Source organism: Malaya genurostris, chromosome 3, assembly GCF_030247185.1.
Source record: "Malaya genurostris strain Urasoe2022 chromosome 3, Malgen_1.1, whole genome shotgun sequence".
In the NCBI taxonomy this organism is placed as follows: Eukaryota; Metazoa; Arthropoda; class Insecta; order Diptera; family Culicidae; genus Malaya; species Malaya genurostris.
The window spans coordinates 86,807,490-86,818,135 of NC_080572.1; the positions used below are offsets into that span (position 1 = coordinate 86,807,490).

Here is a 10,646-nt window from a genome sequence, read left to right on the forward strand (position 1 = left end):
GCTCATCAGTCTTCAAGAACGAATTTCAACGACGGCTAGTCCACGTCATACCAATCCATACACAAGCCTGTCGCTTCGTCGAATCCGACAAAAAAAGTTCCATTGGGGACGGATATAGCAGGAAGGGCTCGTCGATGCCTTTCACGCAGCCGCCCTGTGTTCGATTCCCAACCCCGCACTTAGCATTAGAAAGTTTTTTTTGGGCCGACTCGGTATCGGACATCCCTAGTAGTTAGTAGCGGCTAACTAGAGTGCCTATAACCAGAGTGACGACATCTCATCCGTAATGTTGGCAACAATTCAAAACATTCCATTAGCTTTACATTGAATTGACCGGTCGTTTGCTCGTTTGGAACTGGTAGCTGTCATTCCAAACGAACAGCTGTCGCCACTCTGATTATAGTCACTCTACGGCTAACATAGAAAAACGTGATCACCAGGATATTTTACATCGTGTACCTGGTCTGTGCCAAAAAAGAGACGATAAAGATTGACAGTTCGTAGGACTGTTGATGTTTGTTTCAAATTATAAATAAATAATTTCATTATGAACACCTATTTATCAGTTTTTGTATGAAACATTAAATTACATATATTGAATAAAGCATTCATTGCTGTTGTTCTTTCGACTGAGTGCCTGTTATTGGTTCACAGAACACCAAAATGAGTGATATTTCCATTCTACCTCCAGAGGTATACAATTTTTTTGAAGCTCAGTTAAAAAGCACATCCCATTTTCACCCGTTCTTTCTCATTTTAGATTCTACTTAATATTTTCGAGTTTCTTGGACACAAAGAACGTTTGGCAGCTGCCTGTGTATGTAAACAGTGGTATGACTTGGCATTTAGCCCGAAATTTTGCAGACAATTGGGTCTTCAGCTGAACACGTCCAGCAAATTTACTGCCCTCAAGGATAGCATTTTCTGGAAGCGCTGTCGAAAACTATCAGTACGTTGTGACGAAATCGATACTGAAAGTAAGCAGGTACTGTTGCAACTCTTACTGGACGCACCATTAGAATTGTTTCACATTCATGGAAATACCACCGTTGTGAAGGAATTACTTTGCAATGATATGCAGCACATGACACATCTAAATCTGTATCTGGTACACAATGTATCATCTGAGAACCTAACGAAGTTCGATATAAATTTTGAAAGTGTAAAATACTTGAACTTGCGCGCACCTTCTGGGCGTTTTATTACATTCAACATCAATTGTCCCAATTTAATTGCTCTCAATATGGTCGTAGTTAACCATGACTGTATTTCCGTTATTACTAATCTACGAATGCAGTTGCAAGTACTGGAAAATTCAGCTCCGTCCAGTCGGTTCCTTGGAAAATTAGCCGAGGAACCCTTTGTGAACTTGACTACGTTGAGTCTTTGGGTAACTCCACATGGTAACGATATTGAACAGATGCTTGAGAAAGTTCCGCGGTTAGAAGATCTTTGTCTCAATGTTGGCTACACTGATACATGTGTTGGTGCGTGTTTTGGTATATTAAAACATTTGAAACGATTAACCTTGGTTGGAATAACTATCAATGTGGCAGATTTTTTTGGAACACTTAATAAACTCAAAAATCTCCAAGTACTATCGCTAGAAAGATGCAACTTCCACACTGAGCCAAACAACGACGATACATTGATTGCGTCGGAAAGCGTGACTAGCTTTAGATTGAGTAACGAAAGTGATAATTACATTATGCCGTGCTTTCCTAATCTTGAGGACTTAGCATTCCTATACAGTTGCCAGCCAGCTGTTGATGTTCTTGCGATAATTTGCCAGCAGTATCCAAAATTGAAAAAGCTGAATTTCGGAGGAAATCCTGGTCTAATCAGCATGGTACACTGATGATTGCTGTACACAAAACTAACAAAACTCTAAAATGTTGCGCTTTTATTTCAGTTTCATACGGGGACATCCATAATCCACCTTAAGAAGCTTCAGCATCTGAAAAACATTCAGTTCAGTCGAATGTCACTAGAAAACTACGACTGGATATCGTGCAATGGTTTGAAAATCCCGAAGCTTAGGCTGGTTGGTTGCATGATCGATGGAACGGGAGCACTTCAAGTCGTACAAACATTTACCGAACTCCGGGAGTTCTTCATCGACAACAGTTATCTTCGGCAACCATCTGAGGTATTCGATATTGATGAAGATTGCACTAGAGGATTGCGTTCGTATTTGCCTCACTGTCGAATGTCCTACTTTGATTGTCATATCGAGGTGCCTTACGATATGTGTGGAGGACGAAAACGTTCGTTGCAAAGATTAATTCGATAATGTGTAAATATGTTAAATTATTTATAGAACTTTTAAATAGTAGAAGTACTCAGCATAGAAACAACTAATATCGATTAAAAAAAGTGCTCAGTACAGAAGCATCCTTTTACAATTTACTGTTTTTTAGGCCGATTGGCGGAAGGGAGGCGTTCGTCCTAAGTCTCATTTTACTGTAATGGTGCACATCCGGTCTTCGGAACGCGACCAAACGAATTGTAGATTTTCAGGACACTCAACATTGATCCGCCACTCTCCAATCTCTGCACTTCTAGTTAAAGTTGTCTCTTCCACAGTTCTACGATCAACAGTAATAATGTTACAATAATTCGCAAAATTAAAAAGCGTGTGAGACTTATGAAGGGTTCGGATCTTCGAATTCGCACTGTTAAACAACAAATTAGAAAGCACATTACCCTGATTCAATCCATCTGACGTAACGAATACAGCTGTTCTGAGACTTGATTTCGATCCATCGTTCGTCACACGAAACTAGTCTAATCAACTTTGTCGGAAATCCATGCTCTAGTATTATTTGCCACAACTCGTTCGTTTATGGACCTACTGTGATGAGTGATAATGGAGTAGTGATATCACAAATGGATCAACAAATTTCATACCAAATCAACTTGTATACTATTCCTTATCAAACTATGCTATGTTGACAACACAGCAATGACTCCATCAACGATATCCTACACAGTGGAAGCAGTTGGCGCAATTCCTCTCTGCACTGGTTATCACCGTCCGCATTGATATAATTATGTTCCAAGAGTTCGACAGTATCACCACAGTAAAATAGAATACATTTATCTAGAAACAGCTCGTATAGATTGGGGAATGCTTCTACTACTGACAGCAAGGTAGAACGATCCATCTCACAGCCGCGAAACGATAACTTTCTAACGCTTAATACTTCAGGGCAGTGCTTCCACGCCTGCAGGCTTGGACCAGTATAATGAAACATGAGAGATTTCAATTTTCCCATCTTATTCAAGTGTCGCAACGCATTATTGGACAGCTAGATTTAGATGAAAGTAGAAAAAATTAGTTTCTTTCACGCGTAAAAAGGCTTTTAATATTATTTCAGCTCACCTTAACGTTCACAAATAATTCTAAACGCTCCAAGTTTGACATGTTTTCACAAATCTTGTGCAACACTTTATAGTTTTTATCGGCCCACAGTGTAAGTCCCAGCGAGTTCACAGCACCGAGTCCTTTGTCAAATACTATATTCGCTCTATAGTTGAATAGATTGAAACGTTCCAAATGCGGTAAGTTCAGTGTAGGAAGCATATCTGACGACGTGCGAAATTTACACTCCGATATGGTGAGATTCTGTAAAACAACAAGGAAGTAGTAGAACAAGTGTAAACGAAAGTGTTTATGTTATAAAAAAATCTTATGTAGCTAATATACTTAAATTTATGAAATTTTAAGTTATGTAAGGATTCGAGTACAGCCACAGTCAAAAATGATCAATTTTTCTATTAACGCGAAGATCTGACGAGTTTGGCGGATTGGCCATCTTCGGTACAAAAACAACAACGTTGGTTCCATTGCCTGTTACGTGTTACGGGACAATGTAAAACCCTGCCAAAACAGAGTGTCCCCTTCATTGGTTTTGTCGATCGTTATGTACGACTTGTTAAGTTCGCCGCACCCACAGGTCGCCTGCCACACCAAGCAATTCTTGGTCAGTCACATATTTGTCCTGATGTTCAACTAGACGTGTATAAAAGGCAAACAATGGTAGAAAATCGATCATTTCTTTTCAGGTTCAAAGGCTTAAGCCGCGTCCTCATTCGCTTTCAGGTTTAGAGTTTAGTTTCAGAATTCAGTTTTAGATTACAGGTTCAGAAACTGAAATTATGACCATGGAACTGAATCCTAATTCTGGATTCTGGAACTGGTTTCTCGAATAGATTTTGGAACTGAATTTAGTTCCTTAATTTATAAATTACTAGCTGACCCGTCGAACTTCGTCTCGCCCGAAAGTTTTTTTTTTTTAATTTATGTTTTCGGACAGAAGAATTGTCAAACGAAGTTTCGCCATTTTTATTTATATGTGTTGACCACCCGGTACTACAACCCTGACTGAACAGCTGCTGGCTCAGCGTTCAGTGTTTAAAAGAATATGTTAGATAGTTTACAGTTGTCTGTCATAGCGTACACCTCGTATAGTTACTTGCTAGTGAATATCACCTCCCTACCGGCTAGTATCGGATATAACAACTCTTTGTTCTTTTCATAACATGACATCACAATATAGATTGTATAGATAGAGAATTTTTCGATTCGATAGGAATCGGGGTCAATGTGATAACGTTTATGGAATAAAAAACCTACCTTCAGGTTTGGTAGCATCTCGACTGATTTCAACAGAGCATACTCGATTTCCTGATCTTCCAGCACTAATTCTTCCAGTGTGTGAGCACACCTTGCGAGTGACATTCCCATACGAAGAAAAGTAAACTTGCCCTCCAGAAGCAACTTTTTCAGCCTGGGCATTCCTTCCACGAAGCGTTGCTCCATTTGTTCGTCCAATACGTTACGTGTTTGAGTGAATCGAAGCTGCTCACCAGTTTTGTAGGGGTTGTTACGAATTTCCAAGTAAGTCATGTTCGGGAAAGTCAACGGAAACAAATCATCTAGCATTTCTATGTGCCGCAATTTAAGCTTCAGACACCGCAACTGCTCGCTATGTGTGTTTAGCATATTCAAACTCCACCGAAAACTGTCAATCAATTCTAAACTTGTTAAACTTGGTACTATAAAACTAAGATGTTTACCATCAACTGGCATTTGCACTTTCAAGATTTGAATCCCAGCGTGACGTATCGTCCATAAACCAGTATCTGGAGTGGGAAATCTGCTACCAGTGAACAGTAAAACAAGTTCGTTTAGATTTTTAATTGAATCTAACCGATCTCTGATGATATTACGACAAATCTCGTATCCGGTTTCCAAACTAAGGCTCTCTAGATCCAACACCCGTCCAAACAATAAGTCATTCAAGTTCTGCTCAGGAGTGTTCCGGAATAAGTTTTCTATCGAATGTAAGTTTCTACCAATTCGTTGCTCATTTTGATCGCCTTCCGAGCCCGCAGCACTCTCACTATCGGAATTTCCACTATCTTCATAGTGAACAACTCGAAGATTGCAGCACTTTTGAACGGCAATCTTTTCCTGCTCGGTGAGTTCATCCTGGAAAATGTGCGCGAGTGCCAACCGACGCTGGCGTTGAAATCGTGTACAGTTCAAAATACTGTGCCAGTGCTTGCACGTGGCTAAGGCACATGATCTCTCATACAAATCAAGGTAATCGAAAATTTTCTCAAGAATCTAAAACGAATTAAAAGTATATCAGCAATAAATAAAAGGTTATTCAATTTACCTCAAATGGCAAACTATTGATACTGTCCATAACGTCAGCACGAACGATGTGTTGTGACTAGAATCTGATTAATCGTCTGTGGTTGATCCGCATCAGAAACGGACCAGGGGTTTTTCCATTTCATTACTGCACCTATGACTATCACTATGACGCATAATTCTGTATAAATTAATTCGATAGGTATGCTATCCAATGATAACTATTTCAATGAAACATTCCATAGTTGGGAATCTACGAGCGAATTCGACATATTTACATAACAGATGTCGTCCAATGTGTTGTCCTTTAACTGATTGTTTATACCACTTCCGCTGAAACTCTCAACGGGTGAGCACGTTGCATCGTGTTAGTCCGGAGAAAATTCAAGTATTTCGCAAGAAAGAAAGGTTTTTCAACCGTACTTGGATGATTCGACGCAGCCACACAGCGAGATTTTCGCTTGCAATTCGGCAAGAGTGCCTCAAGTGAGATGACGCCAACCAGAAAAGAAGAAGATTGTTTATACACGAATAAAAACATACTAAGGCACTCGACGAAAAGAAATTGAAAAAAGATTCACAAATGGGTTTATTACGGCTCATCTTTTTTAAATAGTGACAAAACAAAATCTGATTTGATAGTATAAGAAGTTTGTCAAAAATTACAAAAGATAAAATATAAGTTTTTTCTTCATAAATTTGTTTGTTTTAATGAATATTTCAATACTATCCCGATCAGATGTACATAACTAAATAATAGCACAAGTATATCAACAGTTGATATGTATAACAATTTGTGTTATTTTGAGATAGTTAACAAATGAAAACAGTCGAATATTAAAACTTATGATAACAATATAATAACAAAATCAGTTATAATGTTTTATTTCCATTTGTAAGACTCTTGACTGTGGGATCCTGAGTGTTTAATGAGAGGTCAGGGTGTTGATGGTGGATGTAAGAAGAAGGAACAATGGCATCCCTCAGCCAGTAGCTCGCTGGGCTCATTTTACAACATGAACATTATGGGACTCATCTGGACTCCAGAGGTAAAACAATTGACTTGGAACTGGAAAAGAAGAATTTCATGCACTGTGAAGAAATTTTGGCTGGAATATGGAGTTACTCGAAATTGACAAATATCCGACTGTGGCAAAATACATAAATCCTGAAGCATCGGAAATGAATGCAGAAGAAATTCTCCAGAAAGATTTAAAATGGGCACAGCAACATATTAGAACTAGCCAATGTTTCACTCAGATCGTAAAATGTGATAATTCAAGTTGTTGTTCGAAACCCTGAAGTTCAATTTTTAACATTTTACCAGAAAGATTTCTACCCCCAACCATTCCAATTGAACAAACTGAACACGGATTGAAAATTCCTAAAAAAAAAACGAATTGAAAAGCAGTTCAACTGCTAAATTCCAAAAATTGCCATAATAGCGTGACGTTTTTTATGGACAGCCCCTTATATCAAATTCAATAATAATTGTTATACAAACGTTCCAAAATCTGTTACAATTTGGTTCCCGGTAGAGTCTTTTTTGTTATGATTTTTGTTATTTTAACAGCTTACCAGCCAGAAATATTACAAAATTTGTTACAAAATATTTCTGAAATAAATTACTCCAGTTGTTATAATTCTGTTATTCCCATCTGATCGGGATGATTGTCAAGCTCACTGCGTGAAATATTTGTTCAATTGATAATTTGGTTTCACCGGGAAAAAGTCGAGAATTTTTTGTAAAAATCCGGGAAAATATTACTAGATCAGATATGAGTAACAAGTGAAAAGTAGAAGACAATACCAAATTTTGCGTTGAGTGAGATGGTCAGTAAAAGTCTTGAAACAGCTTATTGTTCTATACAGGTTCTATGTTAAACATTCAATTGGAAATGGGGCCAACACCCCATATATCGTCCAACAATTTTTATGGGTTTAACAGCATTTTAAATTAATCAGGAAGCATAAGAGCTTTCCTATGTCGTTTTCGTTTTTAAACTGCTTTACACCGGTGTAGTGCTACACCATGGCATGAATAAACGAACAAAAATGATGAAAACATAAACAGTAACCCTTGACTACATTTAGGTTTTGCACGATGACCACTCGAATGAACCACCAATGAACTGCCGATGAATCAAGTTCATCTTTTGACAGCTATCAGTGGTTTGTTTACATATCTATTAACACGTATTCAAATTAGAATGAATGCAATAAACACATGAACAAACCATTGATAGCTGTCAAAATTGATTCATTTTGTTCATTTTTGTGAGGTTTATTGCGTTCATTCTAATTTGAATACGTGTTAATAGATATGTAAACCACTGATAGCTGTGGTAGTTCATTCGAATGGCCATCGTGCAAAACCTAATAAACGATTCCATTAGATTTTTTTTATCGTGACGTCACAAATGAACAAGAATTCATCCTTGACAGTTCAGAAGTACTGTTTACGAACAAGCTTAAACAAAAATCGAACAACACATCTCGAACAATCATCTTTACACTTTGCAACTAGTCACTTTCATTTAATGAATCTCAAAAACAAACCGTATCTAATCGTGAACAAATGTTTTAAAACTCTTTTTAGGCGATATGGACCGTAAATGGTCTCATCCAATTTGTCTTCTTCTTCTTCTTCTTTTCTGGTTGGCGTCACCTCACTTGAGATGACGCAGGCCCGTACCCAGGATTTCATTTCGGGAGGGGCCCAAAAACTAAAAAATAATGTTACTGTAGATTGCTTACCCAAGTAACAATTCGAATGCCTTTTGGTTTTGATTATAATTTATAGGAGTTTTGTAATTGATTGTTCAATCACTACTTGTTTTATAACAACTATAATAAGTGTCGCTTTTGACAAGTAATATCATAGTTTTTAAAGCTTCTATAAAACCTTTTACCTAGACTAACAACTGGACTAAAAATAAATCAATTTGTACTAGAATAAAACCATGCAAACGCTCTTAATATTGCTTTAGAAAATTTTCTCTAAAACATTATTGTCAGTAAAATTCTTTCATAAATCTAGATTTGTGTGTGTGCGCGTTCATTTAATGACAGTTTCACTCAGAGCAAATTTGAGAGTTCTAAAGTACATTTATGACATTCCTGTTGTGGGCTATTTGATTTATTGCTTCTTAGATTAAGTGTAATTTGTATTAAAGAAAATTTCATGGCCGCCATTATAATGTTCTTTGCCGTAGCCTTTATTGACATCAAATAAACTTCGAAATGCAAAAACGAAGAAGTATGATGGACTTTTATGATTTATTTTCAAAACGTATGCACAAGTTTTATTGCCATGAAATAGTTTTATACAAAAAAGACGATAAATCACAGAAAATAATTTTCATGAATTATGGAGACTTTCGCAAAAACCGTATTTATTTCAAGACGATTAGTTATAATTCTTATTTTTATCCATACATTCACGATAAAAATAAAAGTGCATGAAGTTTTTACGTTCGGTAAAAGCCTCGAACTTGTAAATACAATCAAATAAATTGTTAATGATTGCAGTCAAAGCAGATATGACACAAATATAATCAAGAAAAATATTACCAAAACGACAGTTTATTCATAGTGGAATTTATTCCATCCAAATAAATTTAATGTTGATCGTAAAGCTGGTTTCAAAATTTTCTTGAATTTGAAGTTTTAACGCAGCTTTATGATGATTCTTCACTTTGCTTTATAAACCTTATGAAGAATGGTCCACTTGGCAGGAACATGCTCTTATAGAGGTTTTCAGTAGGCTTTCGTGGAGTTTAAAATTTTAATGCAAGATTTATTATGTAGCATTGAAGATAGCTACAAGTATTTATTAATATTAAAAATGTTACTTGGGTATGCACCTACTTCTCGGTCTCACATGTCTGAGACATTCTAAATGATTATATGTTTTTGATTTCGGGAGGGGCCAGGGCCCCTCGGGCCCCCCCTCTGGGTACGTGACTGAGATGACGCCGAATTGATGGCACAGCAACTAAGGCTATATTGCCAGTTAATTTTCGTTTATAGTCTGTACACTGAGCAAAATACCATAGTAACCGTAGCCTGTTTTCCATTGTCATTTCAACTATACGCTTAAATAGTAGCAACAACCATGATATATGACTATTCACCATCTGTATTGTATTAATTACTACACAACAAAGACTACGACTTGACTAAACTATTTGTATTTATGACTTTTCTGGCATGGTCATCCTGACAATGGAAGTCATCTCAAATATAAGAACAAATAGTTAAAATCACAATTTCTAGTAAGGTGAAATTGCTCTCGAGCCTTGATATATATGAGGAGCTAAATAGTTATCGCTACCATGTAAATATGTCCACAGTATAATAATGTTACCAAAAATAGATACATGGTTTAAAAGAAATTATGAAGTTTGAAAACACTATTCATGTAGTCAATATCAACAGAATAAATACCAACGTATCGGCTACAGTGTAGCCATATTTACAGATTTTTTTTAATAACTATGCTAGGAAAAAAATATTACATTTAAATTTTTAGACTTTAGGTTTTTGATTTGAAATAAACATAAAACATGTTTTAATGAATGCATTTCTTTGTTATATATTAATGCTTAAAAACAATTAATTGAGCTTTGATGACAAAACACGAAATATCTCATGTTGAACGAAAAATCGAATCCATTGTTGACGTATTACCGGATCTTTTGGAAACCGGAAAAAAGTCAGGTTTGGATAGAAATGCTTAATGCGACCACAGTGTGGAACACAACAGTTCATTCTTCTCGTAAAACTAAACACACATTCGAGTTTACACTAATTTAACAAATCTTTTTTGGTTACACTTTAATTCACTAAAAAGAAAAACGGTTTGATGCCTATTTTAATTACACAGTCCTGTCACTATAAACATTTATTACAAATGAAATTGAAAAAAAAGTGAAGCATTCTCCGAAAATTTTCATTTTCATTGGTGAGCTAAAATTAT

The 10,646-nt window shown here is 36.5% G+C and overlaps 2 protein-coding genes across 4 annotated transcripts; one reads left to right on the forward strand and one right to left on the reverse strand.

Annotated features, from left to right (window-relative positions):
• Positions 1-490: 490 nt before the first annotated feature.
• LOC131436358 (uncharacterized) lies at positions 491-2,933 on the forward strand. 2 transcript variants are annotated; one of them, XM_058605037.1, is made up of 4 exons: positions 491-693; positions 761-1,849; positions 1,913-2,296; positions 2,421-2,933. In XM_058605037.1, the coding sequence occupies exons 1-3, from the start codon at positions 664-666 to the stop codon at positions 2,291-2,293; spliced, it is 1,500 nt and encodes a 499-aa protein (XP_058461020.1). In that variant the 5' UTR covers positions 491-663; the 3' UTR covers positions 2,294-2,296; positions 2,421-2,933. The 2 variants fall into 2 exon arrangements, with proteins under 2 accessions (XP_058461020.1, XP_058461019.1); XM_058605036.1 differs by having other exon boundaries at positions 1,913-2,933.
• A 3-nt stretch (positions 2,934-2,936) lies between these two features.
• LOC131436357 (uncharacterized) lies at positions 2,937-6,238 on the reverse strand. Of its 2 annotated transcripts, XM_058605035.1 has the most exons (5): positions 5,944-6,238; positions 5,688-5,872; positions 4,640-5,635; positions 3,386-3,628; positions 2,937-3,311 (listed from the first exon to the last, which is right to left on the reverse strand). In XM_058605035.1, the coding sequence occupies exons 2-5, from the start codon at positions 5,715-5,717 to the stop codon at positions 2,937-2,939; spliced, it is 1,644 nt and encodes a 547-aa protein (XP_058461018.1). In that variant the 5' UTR covers positions 5,718-5,872; positions 5,944-6,238. The 2 variants fall into 2 exon arrangements, with proteins under 2 accessions (XP_058461018.1, XP_058461017.1); XM_058605034.1 differs by having other exon boundaries at positions 5,688-6,238.
• Positions 6,239-10,646: the final 4,408 nt, after the last annotated feature.

Bases quoted from the DNA above. Each gene is read 5' to 3' on its own strand.
- LOC131436357 (XM_058605035.1), bottom strand. From the start codon at position 5,717: ATGGACAGTATCAATAGTTTGCCATTTGAG. The intron at 5,636-5,687 runs GTAAATTGAATA...AATTCGTTTTAG, and splicing joins TCAATAGTTTGCCATTTGAG to ATTCTTGAGAAAATTTTCGA. The intron at 3,312-3,385 runs GTGAGCTGAAAT...ATCTAAATCTAG, and splicing joins AATTATTTGTGAACGTTAAG to CTGTCCAATAATGCGTTGCG.
- LOC131436358 (XM_058605036.1), top strand. From the start codon at position 664: ATGAGTGATATTTCCATTCTACCTCCAGAG. The intron at 694-760 runs GTATACAATTTT...TTCTCATTTTAG, and splicing joins TTTCCATTCTACCTCCAGAG to ATTCTACTTAATATTTTCGA. The intron at 1,850-1,912 runs GTACACTGATGA...CTTTTATTTCAG, and splicing joins ATCCTGGTCTAATCAGCATG to TTTCATACGGGGACATCCAT.